We start from the raw sequence: 15,695 nt of genomic DNA, 5'->3' as shown, positions 1-15,695 counted from the left end.
TAGGACAGTCAAAAATAAGATCTATTTCTTGCATACGTCAAATACTAAGCAAAGATGTTGCATTATGGGTCTTCCTGGAGGTAAGCCAGTAATTTATAGGGATTAAACACTTTTCTTTAAAGAACTAACTTCCCAGGTACCCTACCCAAGAAGTAAGGATGGCTGAACTTATACCTGATGATAGTACCATCCAGCACTAAGTTCAGATGAGACATAAAAGAGACCAGACAGAGGCAGGGATATTTTGGAGGGAAATTGGAAATGAATTAATAGAATTATTGAGGTTTGAAGATACCTCTTGAAATCATGGACCACAACCCATCTACACCAAGTAGGCTTAGCTAGAGCAGGTTGTTCAAGACCACTACCAGTTGAGTTTTGAGTGTCAGATGGAGGCTCCACCACCGCTGCCAGCATGTGACATCCCTCACAATAATAAAAAAAAAAATTTCTTGTGTTCCAGTGAAATGTCATGTATTTTAATTTGTCCACGTTGCCTCTTGTCCTGTCAGTGGGTACTACGGAGGCTGGCTCCCTCTTCATTGCATCCCATCAGGTATTTATGCACATAGATAAAATGATCCCTGAGCTTTCTCTTGTCCAGGCTAAAAAGTCAGCCTCTTCGCACATGAGAGATGCTTCAGGCCCTGAATATTTTTGTTCAAATTCCTGGGGCAAGAGATAGAGAAACTGAAATATGGCTATTAACATACTTCAGAATTCGTATTTTGGGTTACTTGTCCGGTGTAAGTGATTTGACAAGCAAAATGAATACAAACCACAACCACACTTCTCTCAAAAATATTTTATTAGAATGTAGCACTGACTGTCAGAAATGACATTTGGATTACCTTATTTTATAGTGAGAACAGAATCAGTGCTTAATAATGAACAGAATAAAAATATATTGAAGGATTTTTTTTCTTCATCCCTTTTTAATTCTGTTGAGAAACACACTAAAATCTTTTTCCATAAGAACACAGAACACTACAGCAGCACCAGATGCACTTTATACATTTCTTTAAGCCTTAAATTTGCCAACATGTTCACGAGCTATGATCATCCTTTGAATCTGAGCAGTTCCCTCATAAATCTGAAAAGAAGAATTGCAATAATGTTACTGGGTGATTTTAAAAAAGTTTTAACAGGTATACATTTGTAAACCTCCACGACACTAATCCACTGTGGATTAGGATGTGCAGGAAGACAGAGAAAACAGAGAAAATTCCAGTGTGACAGAGTAATTACAGTGGGCTAAATGAAATGTAACTCATACAAGATACTGAGAAAGTCTTGTTCTCTCAGGTGCTCTTACCTAAAGTCAGTAGGGCTCTCATGAAAATAGACAGGTGATAACATTCCTCTTATTTCAGGAAGAAAATACATAATTTAGATTTTACAAAGTAGGATCTGAAATCATGGGTAGACGGGAAAACATTACTTGTCCTTAAGTGTTGTATTTTCTTTGACTAGCCTTTCAGGGTCATACCATATGTTATCTTTGATCCACTTATTTCCATTGCTTCTTGTTAACTAGTACTGTCTCCCATACAGTTTTGCTTATGGTTTTCTTTATTCTTGCATTTTCTTCTTCTTGAATCATCACTCTATTCTGTTTGTTTGCTGGCAGCAAAGTCAGAAATAGAAAAAAAAGCACCTCTGAAGTTCTAATGCCAGAGGAGGCTGTATGCTCCATAGTCACACTGCAATGTAATGCAAGGACTGAGGCGACATAGCTTAGAGGTTTTAATGTTTCAGCTCCCAATTCTGCCAGAACTTGGTTTGGCAAATTGCTGAAAATCATGCAAATTCACTTATAGGAATAATCTTTCCAGGAACCTTAAAGAGCATTTTAAAAATAAGGATGCTATAACCCGTGTTCACATTAGTGTTCTGGTTCAGAACAAGCTGTTGATTGCCAAGGTGAATTCTCTGCTGCTACTTACCCCATGTTGATCCAGTCCACAGAGCAGACTGTGTTTTGTGAATACTAGGTGCCTTCTGAAACCAACTGAAATGGAAGTTCTGTTTTCTCCCTGTACTAAACACTCACCAAACCCTAGGAAAGCCATAATGGTCCAAGCCTACAACTGGACCCTAACAACTGCATGCCTATCAGGGACATACATTCCAAGGGACCAAACAGGCTTGCTATGAATTCAGCCTGCTCAAACTGCTTAGTGTGTGGCTGTCGGGGTCTCAGCAGCCGTTCCTGCAATCTACCAAACTGCTCCTATTGCACTAAATTTGCACTTGCTGATGAAGACAGGCAGGAAATTCAAGTGTAAAGACTTGAATCACAACTCACAATCCTCTTATGTAATTATAGGAAAGGTTTTGGTTCATAAGCTGATGGAAGTAGTTTCAAAATTCCTCGACTATTAAAGAAAGGAAGTTTTCCAAATTTAAGAGTTTCCAAACCTAAGAATTTCTACCAAAGCAGCCTAGATTTGTAGCCAGACAATACTAGGGCAGAGTAGGGACATGTAAAAATGTTAGCAGTAAACACAATAAAAGGATCATGTAATACCAAAAAGGATCAAACATATGAAAGACAAGTTGAAAAAAAAAGTTTTTGTGCATGCAACGTATGGCCAAAAGTATATACCATCTGGAATTGAGCAGTAATACAGCAAAGCATAGTGAAGTGCAAGATATAATCAAGAGACATGGACAAAATAATTGCAAGACAAAAGCCTTTCCTGAATTCTTTTGGGGATGAAGTGGAACTGACAGTCATCAAAAATTTAATACTAAATCAGATTAATTACAAAAACAAGCCTACTTAGCCATGCATTTGGATCACTGTGATGAAAAAACTAAGCAATAATGGGATTCTGTAAAATCAATCTCAATCAATCTGAGTTTCAACCCTCACACCATCGTTCTCTAAATAGCATGCAACCTGACAGGAAAAAAATCCCAATCATAAAGTTCAATTAATCATTCATTTCTTCACTCACATAAGTGAAGTTAGTTATAGGGACCTTTAGATTCCAGCATAGCAGTTGTCTTTCCTTAAACTGAGAAAAATAAATTCTTGGCTAGTGGCAATAATAGTTTTCATTTTGAAGTCAGCTGTAAGGCAAATATGAACTTCCTAGAATCTTGAGAATGACAGCTGTTATAGCTAACAATCATTATAGGTCACAGTCTACGTGCATTTCTTGATATCATCTATTTTGTTATGTTTTATCTAGTCACTATTTATGTTAGATAATGTCAGTAAAGATTACGCCTTTTGCTGAATGCAATTAAAATATTCTTGCTGAATGAAGAACTGTAGCATAGTATATGCCAATATACTAATTACAAGATGTCATGGAATAATTTCTTGACAGTAACACTGCAGTAAAAAACCTGGGATAAAAAACATGTGAGATAATCATTTTACGTGTCATGGTGTCAGCTAGGATAGGGTTAATTTTTTTCCTAGTAGCTGGTACAGTGCTGTGTTTTGGTTTTAGTGTGAGAATAGTGCTGGTAACACATTCATGTTTCAGTTCTTGCTCTGTAGTGCTTACTCTAAATCCAGGACTTTTCAGTTTCCTGTGATCTGCCAGCAAGGAGGTGCACAAAAGGCTGGGAGGAAGCATGGCCAGGAGTGCTGACCTGGAATGGGTATACCCCTGGAAAGGGGTATTTCATGCCATAGAGTCACACCCAGTATATAAACTTAGGGGGAGTTACCAGGAAGGTGCTGATTGCTGCGGGTGGATAGGGTGGGCATTGGTCACTGGGTGGTGAATAACTTGCATTATTCTTCTTCGGTTTTATTCCTATCTGTCTCTCCCTTTTATTATTATCATTTACTTTATTTCTGTTACTAAACTGTTCTTAACGCATGAGATCTACCTTTTTTTTTTTCCAATTCTCTCCGCCACCCGTCCAAAGCAGGGAGGGGAAGGGAGTGAGCAGCTGTGTGGCTACTTAGTTGCCAGAGCAGTTAAACTACAACACCATGACACCCAATACTGATGATACCTCAACCACAGCATTCTACACAGTTTATGATACCAAAGTTTCAAACAGAAAGTTTAAAAGTAACAGATGATGTTACTGGAAACAGAAAGGAAAAATAAAACCAAAAATCCCAACCGAACAAAAACCACCTTTTCCCTCGTAAGTCGCTGGGGTAAGAAACTGCTTTACTGTTCAGGCTAAGACAGCTGAACTATAAGCAGACATCAATCCAGAATACAGATAGATGGTCAGCAGATTTGCACCTCTGAAGGTTTTCAAGAATAGTGCGATACGTAAACCACCTCTACTTACAAAATACCAAAGCAAGCGTTGGTATTTTGATCAGGATTTTTTTCCTAAGAGTTCAAAAACTTCAGAATTGAGAATCCAAGAATTGCAAAGAGTTACCACATTAGAGGGGAAAAAGAAAGAAAGAAAAAATATAATTTATTTCTTTTATGTGGGTTGAGTTTTCATCAAGTGCAATGACTTTTGTATGGAAGTAATTTCCTGATTTGAAATAATTTCCTCATTTGAATGACTCTTTAAATGGAAAGATTACTGCTTTCATTCTAAAATTATTTTTTTTAATAGGTGTACATCATGATTTGAAGTAAGTAGCCATTAGTTTATTCTATATAAAATCTATGCATTATCACATTCTGTTTTACTTACCTGGTAGATTTTAGCATCTCTCATTAGTTTTTCTACAGGATATTCAGTATTAAATCCATTTCCTCCAAAAATCTGCACTGCATCTGCAGCTACTTGGTTTACAATGTCACCAGCAAATGCCTTCGCAATGGAAGCATAGTAGGTATTCCTACGACCGGCGTCAGCTTCCCATGCAGCTCTCTGGTAAGCCATCCTAGCGAGTTCAACTTTCATTGCCATTTCAGCAAGCAAGAAAGACACTGCTTGGTGCTATGATTAAATAAACTAGGTTAATATTGCCTGCTTAAAATTCTATGACATCCAAGAAAGACATCATCTCCTAAACACAGTCATTTTTTTCAAGAAACTCAGTAAGTTGTACAAGAGAAGTTCTACAGAATACGCCTCAGGCTCTCATATATGTATGTTGAATTATACTCTTTAAGTTTTTGATTTTCAAGTCCATTTAGCCGTAGGGATTAAATAGTGATTATGAAGTTGTTCTTTCCTATTTATGAGATTGGTATTTACCTTGCAGTTTATTCATATTTTTTCAAAACTGGTAAGCAGCATGATTGGCAATGTATACTATTAGTGTTAATACTATATGTCTTGTTTCACATACTTCAGATGTTTTCCTCTTTCCTGAAAACCCCTCTTTATTAGCACTGAAGAACTTAAGTATTCCCTTCTGGTACTTAAGTTTTGAGGTTCTGGGCAAAGTTTTCTTTCTGCTTTTACTACCATTATTGATAAATTATAAAAAATTCCTTAAGTTATCACATAGCTAAGTTTACTTATGTTGCAACCTATATACTTGGAAACCCCAAAATGGCAGAGGTATAATATAAAAATTAAGGAAATATAAATATCAAGGAATAACCTTGAAAAATCAGTAGCAGTACATCTGGTGTGAAAACATAAGCTTTTACTATAGTCTATCTGCCCCCACACTTACTTCAACAATTGGTTTCCCAAAGGTTTTTCTCTCCAAAGCGTATCTAGTAGCTTCATCAAGAGCTCTTTTTGCTAATCCAACAGCACCAGCTGCTACCTGAATTGAATACAGGCCAGAATAAAAAATCAGAAGTTCCTGCTGTGTTTTATAACCAAGTTTTTTCTGATACTTACGGGTGGTCTGGTCTTATCAAAAGCTCCCATTGCAATTTTAAAGCCAGCTCCTTCAGCTATCAATACATTTTCTTTTGGGACTCTCACATCTTCAAAGACGATGCCTCTTGTATCTGAGCAGCGTTGACCCATATTCATTTCCTGAAGTGGGAAATTTACAGGTGTGCTACTAAATTGGATTATTCAAAGGTACAGCATGTTTTCATTCTTTTGTTGACTCAAAGCATATAGTTTTTCTTCCCCAAAACACTTAATCTAAAAGTTACCGCATACAAGACAAATACTAGTTTTGTACTTGCAGACCAGCATGCCCTTAACTTGTCTAAGCTGGGCAGTTTACTTTCTCCTTATATGAAATTAGTTCTGTCACTGTAATCAGTCTTCTTGTGTTCCTCTAGTTCCGCTGTCTTTGAGATGCAAGTGGAAAAAAAAAAGAATCTAATATGCAGGAAGTACAGGTACACTACAAGTAAATAAATAAATGAGCTTTCCAAGTTTTCAGATTTCTTGCCTACTGTTCAACATTCAGTTTTACCTACTATTAAAAATAGTACCTTTTTTTTTTTGAAAAGAGAGAACTACCATTAATATCTCTAAGGCCTCTTCTTTGACCAGCAGTAGCTAAAATTAAAACTCACTATATGTGTCTTTACTGCCAAAATTGTCCAACTTGCTTCTTATTCTTTCAAAGCATACTACTTCTCATTTACTGGCACCTACCAATACAGTAGTTCTCAAAGACTCTTTTGCAGCTGTTCAAAGTAGTCATCTTCCTTTAGACCATTCTGAATAATTCCTTTTCTGAACTAATAGCTTTAAAATTATGTTTTATGAATAGTTCCTCTATGCTGTGAAAATGAAAAGATGGTTGTACATAAGCATATGAAAATTTTCAGTTGCATAACAGTTTCTTTTCTTTAGTGGTACATTTGTTTTATTATTGGTTTAAACTGAACAATAATTCCTGGCTTGTCAAACAAGAAATACAGTCTATACCTTTCTTCCAATTTGGATCCCCGGGCTATCTGCTTCCACAATGAATCCAGTAAAGGCTTTGCTTGCAGGAGCTTTTGGATCTGGATTGGTACGTGCTAGCAAAAAGTACCTAATGTAAAACAAAGAAGATGGATGCAGTTTATCCTCACAATTAACAGGATATATTTATCTAGCACTTTGAACATTTTTATGTTCATTTCTACCATATAATAAATTCTGTCTGTAAGTTAACAGCCCTTCTTTCTTGCCCATCCTGAAAATAAAAAGAGAGGGAGCAAGAGAGTGGAAGTTTCAAAGATTCAAGATTTCATAAAATTTAACAAAATTATTCCGAGCAACATGCAAAGATTCTCTACCTTTTCTATGTATTTTAAGTCTTTATGATATTACCAGCTTCCCAAATAGTACAAAAGAAACCTACTCATAGCATGTAAATAAAAATTAATGCTTAGGACATACATTCTTGGACATAAAAGTTATCACCTGATTTCAAAGATCTTGATTTTATTTTTCTAGGTGTAAGTTGTAAATCAGTATTTCTCTTAGGAATTAAACAGCTGTAAATCACTTTTATGGTATTCAGTAAGGTCAAAAGAAATCTGACAGATTGTCTTTGGTGGGTCTGCCTTCAACAAGGAAATAACTAGAAAATTCAGCTTTTGGGTAAGTGTATAAAGTTTTTTCCACTTGAATTCAGGAAAATTTTTGTGTTGTGAATCAGTGTGATGTAAGACATTATTTAAGAGGTTTACATTGTAAAAGCACGCTCTAGACATCACAGCCATATCTGCAATATTTGACAGACAGAAAATGTCTTCTTTTCAGAAAATGAAAATTTACGCTACAATCCAACAGCGTTTCTAGCTTCACTAGGAGTAAGAGGTGTTTCTACTAGAATCAGATTTCATTTTGATAGCAGCAAGATTCAAGAGGCCGTTCTTGAGTGTGGAGTCATGATGTCATCACTCATTTTCCTTTTTAGGCTTTGCATAGCACTCGACTGCATTTGTATATGCTATCCTGATAGCTGTCCTGATAAACTGGGCAGAGATTAAAATTTAGCCTGCTGAAACACAGTGAACATTCAGATTCATATCAAGTCTTTAAAGAATTTAACTGAGAGCGGAGGGGTGGGGTAAAACCACTACATGACAGCATAAAACTATGACACCAGTTAACATACCAGTTTGCTTTCCCCCCATTTGTGATCCACATTTTCTGACCATTAATAACATATTCATCTCCTTTCTTCTCAGCCTTTGTCTTTATACCAGCCACATCGGAGCCTGCTCCAGGCTCTGTTACACAGTAAGCCTAAAAGAAATCAAGATGTGAAGTCTTGGGCAATAAAAGTTCTATCTTTAGTCAACTACAAATTAATGCAGATTTAAGTGAACTGCATGGTAAAATCCAAACACCAAATAAACAAAACCCCCCAATAAAACCCCAAAACAACCCAACACATAACCCCCTCTCCCCCAAACGGCTGGCTGAGTAAGGGTTAATTTTCTATATAAATCCATAACAGTACACAAAATTGCCTTTTAAACAGAAACATTCTGTAACTCTTAAGTTATCACTTCCTCAGGCTTCAAAAATTCTCATGGGAAAGCTGAGGATCTTTAAAGTCTAAAAATAAGAGCACTGAGTAACATTTTATGTTTACCAAGTCCTTCATTTTAGGAGGCTCAGTTGTACAGATTTACATATATTGCACACAAATCTTTACCTTCTTCTATGTAACAAGTACTTTTTATGTAGTATTTAAGGTCACAAACAGAGTTTCATTCCCATCCAAGTTAAGGGTCTCCTTATATAAACCTTGTATTTTTCTTAAATGTCTATAGCCCCTCTTGAAAGGCAAATAAAAACTATTAATTTTTGATAAGTGACTTAGGATAGGGATATTTTTCCAAGTAGTATCTTCTGTTTGCTTACTGCATGTATCTCATTAGATATCTGCTAACTTTCAGTAAATTTCACTGTTTATATACAAATCAAAAAGGGCTAAGCTGTGAGTACATGCAAGTGTTCAGGGAGGAAAAATGGAAAAAAAAAGAGGAAGAAAAGAAAAAAGAAAAGGAAAAGGAAAGGAAAGAAAAGAAAAAAGAAAAGAAGAAAAAAGAAAAGGAGTAGTACTATTAACATGGTTTAGGAACTTTCTACAGTATAGCAGTTACACTTACACACATCATTGGCTCCTCTGTCATTCTTCCTAAGTATTTTTTCTGCTGATGCTCATTTCCTGCAATGATAACTGGCATTTGCTGAAAGGAAACATTTAGATCGTTAATCTGGCTCTTTCAAGTGCAGAGATTGTAGTTTAAGGGATGTAAGAGAAGACAGAGCTTACCCCTAGGGAGTTTGCTTCAATGGCCGTTTGAACCCCTGTACATCCATAAGCTAACTCTTCTGTAATAAGGCACGCCTCAAAACTTCCAAGGCCAAGGCCACCTATGGTTGAAGTATTTAATTTACTTGAGGGGATTTAAATTATAACATATTAATATTAGTGATTTACACAACATAATTAACAAAAATGTGTTCTTCCACGTACATGTGATTGTGTACTGTGTTTGATTAAGCATTCTCATGCGAGCTTTTTAAATAAATCCTCATCAGAAGAGTAACAGGTGATTTGAAAATGACATATCATGTGTCCAGAGTTATTGTTTGATCAGTGTGGGACAACTTGCACAAAGTGGCAAGAATGTACCACTCACATTTTTTTACTACTGTATATTCAAGAATTAAGAGTTCCTAGGAAGCAGAGAAAGGGCTCCTGAGCCGAACTCATTTGGGAACAAAAAAGTGTCCCTATTAGCAAACAACGGATGCAGAAATCTGTTTCTGGCAGAAGACAACACTATGGCCAACACTACATACAAATACAATAACAACTACCTCAAAAATATTTGCCTGAACTCTCAGGTGACTTCCTCGGTCAAAGAAATAATTCTCTTTGCTGTCTTTGTTATACCAACCCTCGACAGACATCTGTTACATGAATTTGTCTGGTCTCTTTTTGAATCTATGTAAAATTTTAGCACCTATATCCTACAGGGGCAGTAAGTTGCAAATTAACTCCACACTGCATACAGAACCATCTCCTTTCACCTGTTTTGAATCTAGCCTCTGCTGATGTAATTTGATGCCTTCTAGTTATACTGAAAGGGACAGTGAACCATCAATCCCTTTTCACACTCTCCCATGACACTGACATTTTAGTCACTTCTACAGAATTTACATCTCACACAGAAGATAAAACTTTCATAACCTTTGTCATCCTTTTAGAAACCTTTTCCATTTCCCCAATACTCTCTTGAGATGGAAGGATCTGACCATATAACGAGTTAAAGAGGCAAGTGCAATTTGGATTCAGGCAGCACCATAATTATGTCTTCTGCTTTTTTCTTCATTCCCTTAAGGGTCCCTCTTGACCTTAGATTTTACAGTTTTGACCACTTCTGAGCATTAAGCTCATGTTCACAGGATCCAAAAATGTCTTTTCTGAGAGGCAGTATCTAGTGCACAGCATACCATTTCTCTGAAGTTCAGATTGCTTCTTTCCCTTCACATGCACATAACTTTTTCTTTTTGGAATCGCATTGCCATTTTAACTCTCACTCTGTTTCATGACCTTCTCCTGCAGCTCTCTGAACCAGATCATCTTTTCTACACTGAATAACTTAGTATTATCAGCAAATTAGATAGATATTATATATCACCTTTGCATTTACCCCCTTTTCCACTCTACAGACATGCCAAATAGCACAAGACCCAGCAAGGCTGTGCTGCTAATTTTGCCAGTACGAAACCTGATGATTATTCAAACTTATTTTGGAAGTTCAAGCATTCTCTATCAACCAGCGATCCCTTGTTCACACATTTATTAGCTACTTCAGAGAACACCAGTGATTTTATGAGGCATGAGTTCCTTTCACTAAAACCCTTCTCTACCATATCATGTTTGTCTGTATTACTCATACACCTTATAAGCCAGGACTCTGCTGTATTGCACTTAATCTAAACTGAAAAACTGTCCTTCTGGGATAAACTCCTAAATTGCTCCAGCCTGTATCAGAGACTAGAACAAAACATGACCTTCTAATTTCTCTGCCTAATCAGCTGACACTGCACCAGGGGAACGTTAAGCAGCTGTAATCACAGTAGAAAAATCTGGTCATAAATTACTAAACCATAATCTGTCTAATTTGTCTCCTGATTACATCCACACCTAGTAACACTTGTATGTGTCAATTTGCCTACTGATTAAATTTAGATTATTCAAGTATGTGACTATTTATTCGGTACAGAATCCATAATTACACATAAGAATCTCATCTAATGTCTTTTCGTTGTTTCATTTTACAGATTAAAAAGAATGTTTACTTACCACAGCTTTCTGGTATGTGTGAATTCATAAGACCAAGTTCCCAAGCCCGCTTTATAAGTGGAACAGGATACTGAAACAGACATGGAAAAATCACCTTCTCATTCACCACAACCAAAACTTTAAAATTTATACAGGTTAAGATATTTTTTCCCCAATTTCTCCCTTACACTATGGTAGATTTACCTCTCCAGTTCTATCATATTGTGCAGCAACAGGAATAATTTCCTCCACAGCAAATTTACGAGCAGTAGCTTGAAACTCCTTCTGTTCATCAGTAAGTTCTATTTTTAAAAAGGAAGAGAAAAAGACCATAAATTCTCTACTGTCTTTTATTTTGCCAATTGTCAAGACTATGATAAAAAAGTAAACAAGAGCATCCTTCCAGGACAACCCAAACCACCACTGTGCGGGGCTCTCCAGGAAGCAAAAAAAGCTCAGTTTCCTCTTCCTCCTGGGAAAAAACCCTCCATTGTTCTCTGATCAACACCTACAATGCACTTACTTACATCTGATGAAATGATCCACAAAATATTGAAGACAAAGTAGAGAGGACTGTGTAACATAAAATGTATTACCAAAAGAAACAAGAATGCTGTGCTAATTAAATGCATAAAAAGACAGAGGTTGCCCAAAGATCCTGACTCTTCAGTTTCAAACATCTAGCTCTGATCCTCTAAGTTTGCTTGTATATATATTACATATAAAATGCCAAGATGAAGATGATTTCTTTTTTTACATTTCTTGATAACCAAGTTCAACTGTGACTACATTTAAGTACTGTAACATTGAAAACAGCAATATGAGGTAAGTATTCAAAGCTAAGACACTCTGGCAATTAAAAAAGCTTAAGACAGACATGAGTTAAAAAAAGAAGAAACTCTTAAGAACACTGCACGCATATCTGCCTCAGTTGAGGATAAAGTTACTTTGTTTTTCAAACTATTTTTTTAATAGAAATCTATTTTGAACAAACACCTTCATTTTAAATTCATGGTGAGCTACAATATAGGATATTATTTCTTTTTAACTCTGCAATTTGCCCATAATTGTTATATTTCTTTCAAAAACTGTATTACTTACCAAAGCTAAAGCCAGCTCCAGGTTTGCCTACATGTAAGTTTTGAGCAGGTTTACTAGAATGTGACCTCCATCCATGCCCTGCGATGGTTTGAAGCATTTGCTAAAGAGGAAAAGAACATGAGGTGTAAGATCTTTACAGCTCAAGCCTCCAAAAACTACTAACCTATCTGCAGCACGACTTTAAATGCAGACTCCCTCTCTAGAAATGGTATCACATCAAGTATAATACAATTACTACAGTCATAAAAGAATTACTGGCTACCTTGTGTTTTGCTCCTGTGGCAAGCAGCACTTACATGAATTGACAGCTCTGCCAGGGATCTCAGCCTTTAACAGGACCAAGGGCGAGTGAACTGCTGTATGCACTTTTAAGTATTGTGCAACTGAGTATTTAAAATTTATTAAGCATAATTAAAATTTATGTTCACAGAGACACAGCAATATATATTTCTTTCATTTATACACACAATCATCAAAACTTCATTTTCTGGCCCTCTAGTGAATCCTACTACCCAATGTTTACCTACATGCAGATTTAGCAAGATTTTAAAAACAACCTACCTATTAGCCAATATATCAGAATATTTTGATAATGTCCTAGACTCATCTCTGCTCTCTTTTATTAAGCTGCTGCCACTGACACTTGGTGATTATTATTATATTCCAAATAGGACAGAACACAGCAGACTATCTGAAGTTTATTTTTCTTCCTAATACTTATCACAAATTTATTCTTTTTCATAGTAATATTTTCTTTGCTTTTTTAAGTTTAGAGCCCCAAATATTGTTGCTACAGCTATTTTCAGAATGTCTTAATACTGTGCAAAAACGTCTGAATCTGTTTTAAGAGGTTGGTTTACTCTCTTCAAGAGCTATGAATCTCTGAAATGGTTGGAAATTAGTGAAAAATATGTAATTGGATAATTTTTTGGACAACCCAAATCAATACTGCAAAAACAAATTTGCTTGAACGCTAAGAAAAGGCTTCTGCTTGATTTTCTTATGTGAAAATGTAGACTTTAAAAAAATTGAATTAATGACAGTGATGCAAAAAATATCACAGAAATTTTACTGTGAACTCTAGAAGACAAGGACATTACAGAAAGTTACATAGTTGGGGAGGCAACAAGTATCTTCAAAAAAGTTACAGTAGATAAACTGTCCTCTTAAAAATAATAATGCTATGTGATAGATGGTTATAACACAGCACAAGAAGCATGAAGAATACTGCAAATAATAGGTATCAACACAGTGAAAAAAATATTTTCAGAGGATACTGAAAACATCTATAAAGTTCAAAGGTGAAGAAATGCAGAAGGACCACTGCTAGGCACAGAAGAGGGAGAGGCTATGACATATTTGCATACTGTGCTGGTAATGTAAGTTTATTAATAGTTCAAGATTGCATTTTCCAGTAGGTAATATATTATTAATTTCAAGTTTTTAAAAACAATAGACATTGCAAAACAGCATCTTGCTAAGTTTTCTGTTACTGCTACCTCTCATATTAAAAACAATACCACAAACATCTAGAAAGACCTCGATTATTCAGAATGATTTATACCTTATTTTATCTGGAAAAAAGACAAGATGAGGTTGAAAAAAAGTCAGGTGATTGTACTTTTTTTTCTTTTGTTTTTTTAAGGAGTAGCCCTTGATACACTAATGCATAGGTTTGCCACCAAAAGGTTTTGTCTGTGCTTGGATTCAAACTAATGCTAAAAGTGATATCCTGTATGAAAGGAGTTGTAAAATTTAAACCAGTGAATTTAGGTCTGTTGTGGTATAGTATGCAAGGTAACACTGAAGATTACTCTGGAAAAACTCAACAGTACCCCCACAAACAAATATGGACAGATGGGATTCATACCTGGAAGCTGCATGACTGATCAGGTGACAAAGGATGAGGGTTTGCTACATGTAAGAATTTGGATGACCATCTGTCTACTTGTCAACTTTCCTATTGCTTGACTCTGAGGAGCAGTTAGATTCAGTGAGAAACTACTGCTAGTTATGTTCAGATGAAACTCCTACTGCATTTCCTTGCGCTATTGTATAAAATCTGTCACAATTACAAATATGATCACCAGTGTAGCGAGACTAACAGTGGAAGAATGTGCTGTCAGGAAAAGGGTGTTACAAGGCTACTCACAAAAGTGATGCAATCTCTTTATCACCTTGATGCCAAAAGAACTATAGAACCTGTTTGAAAAGATGCACATCACAGAAAATGATGGGACAACAATAAGCTAAGGGTCACTAACCTTGATTTTCCCTCACATATCTCAGGGCAAAAATGAAAAGAATTACCAAGAGGAGTTTGTTGTTGGGGTAATGTGTCAGGAGGGTGAACTTGAAATACTAATTTCCTCCCTATGGGCTTCCTTTGCCTAAAACATTACTTTTGATCCGTAAGATATCAACTTCAGATGGAGACTTCTTCCCTCACTGACTTCCTTCACTCTCACAGCAACACTTGGGACCTGTGGCCAAGCTGCATCAATTTTGGGAAAACTAACACTGCTGCCAGGAGGCTGTGAAGGGCCTTTCAAGTAATTCAGACTCACGAATGCCTCTGGAAATGGGGAATCCAGAAAAAGGCATGTGTAAATGCTAAATGTGTTTTGAATAGTTTTTATTTTCTAGTTTGAAGCTGTGAGGTTATTGGTGGTTCAATACAGTAGAAAGTTTGTACTTAAGAAAACCAACTATTATACGTCACACATATTTTTAAAAAATTAACATACGTAGTACAGTTACGTATTCTAAAGGAAATGCATTGGATAAAATACCCTGAACTATAATCCCAGTGTTTTGAAGCCGTCTCCACCGTCAAATGGGAGGTGCCAGACACACACTTGGCACTGGGCGGCCTTTGCCACATGAGGAGCCCCCGGGCTGTGCAGTAACGCCGCTGAAGAACATCATCTGGCAATACCCATTCGAACCGTGAGGATTACGGCCATAAACTCAGGTAATAGTGCGAGGCAGGAAAAACAGCACAGCGGGCAGATTCCAGCCCCACCGGCTCTCCCCACAGAGGCAGCCCTTATGCCTACAGCTGTCCCGACGCTCACGGCGGGCGGAACCTGGGCTGGCCCCGCCGCTTCCGCCCTTCGCCCTCTGCGATCCCGCGGCCCTTCCCCGCCGCCCGGGCTCCCCCGGCCGCCAGCACCGGCAGCGCCTCGGTTCGGTTCGGTTCGGTTCGGTTCGGTCCGTCCCGTCCCGTCCCGTCCCGTGCCTCTCCCCGGGCCTTGTGTCCTCCGAGCGTCCGCCCGGCCCTGCCGCTCACCCGCGTCGCCCTCAGCGCAGCCATCTCGGCGGGAGTGCCCTACAGCCGCAGCAGCTTCGGCGGGGCGGTGCTCGGGCGGCCGGGGCGGTGCCGCGCGGGCCGCCCACTGGGCGGAGCGGCCGAGGAAGCCCTGGACTCGATCGCCCCGCCCAGCTCCTGCGAGGAGAGCCGCGTTCTGTGACT

General features: G+C 37.5%; 1 protein-coding gene and 1 long non-coding RNA gene across 2 annotated transcripts; one reads left to right on the top strand and one right to left on the bottom strand.

The window, feature by feature from the left end:
- Positions 1 to 790: 790 nt before the first annotated feature.
- On the bottom strand, positions 791 to 15,600 carry ACADM (acyl-CoA dehydrogenase medium chain). Its single transcript, XM_048312798.1, has 12 exons — positions 15,513 to 15,600; positions 12,221 to 12,320; positions 11,324 to 11,421; positions 11,141 to 11,210; positions 9,098 to 9,198; positions 8,931 to 9,011; positions 7,928 to 8,058; positions 6,745 to 6,853; positions 5,749 to 5,889; positions 5,576 to 5,671; positions 4,639 to 4,887; positions 791 to 1,093 (listed from the first exon to the last, which is right to left on the bottom strand). Exons 1-12 carry the CDS (start codon positions 15,534 to 15,536, stop codon positions 1,022 to 1,024), a joined length of 1,272 nt encoding a protein of 423 aa, XP_048168755.1. The 5' UTR covers positions 15,537 to 15,600; the 3' UTR covers positions 791 to 1,021.
- LOC125330047 lies at positions 5,886 to 11,760 on the top strand. Its single transcript, XR_007205355.1, has 2 exons — positions 5,886 to 6,206; positions 7,261 to 11,760. It is a non-coding gene; the product is annotated as an uncharacterized LOC125330047 (long non-coding RNA).
- Positions 15,601 to 15,695: the final 95 nt, after the last annotated feature.

This window comes from Corvus hawaiiensis, chromosome 9 (assembly GCF_020740725.1).
Source record: "Corvus hawaiiensis isolate bCorHaw1 chromosome 9, bCorHaw1.pri.cur, whole genome shotgun sequence".
NCBI lineage: Eukaryota > Metazoa > Chordata > Aves > Passeriformes > Corvidae > Corvus > Corvus hawaiiensis.
Note: the sequence above shows the minus strand (reverse complement) of the source record. Positions and strands in the feature narration are given on the sequence as shown.

Coding starts and splice junctions, on each gene's coding strand:
- ACADM (XM_048312798.1), bottom strand. CDS start 15,536: ATGGCTGCGCTGAGGGCGACGCGG. Junction 11,422..12,220: donor TGGAGCTGGCTTTAGCTTTG/GTAAGTAATACA, acceptor TTTTAAAAATAG/AACTTACTGATGAACAGAAG. Junction 6,854..7,927: donor AATGGGGGGAAAGCAAACTG/GTATGTTAACTG, acceptor GTTTTACATTAG/GTACTTTTTGCTAGCACGTA.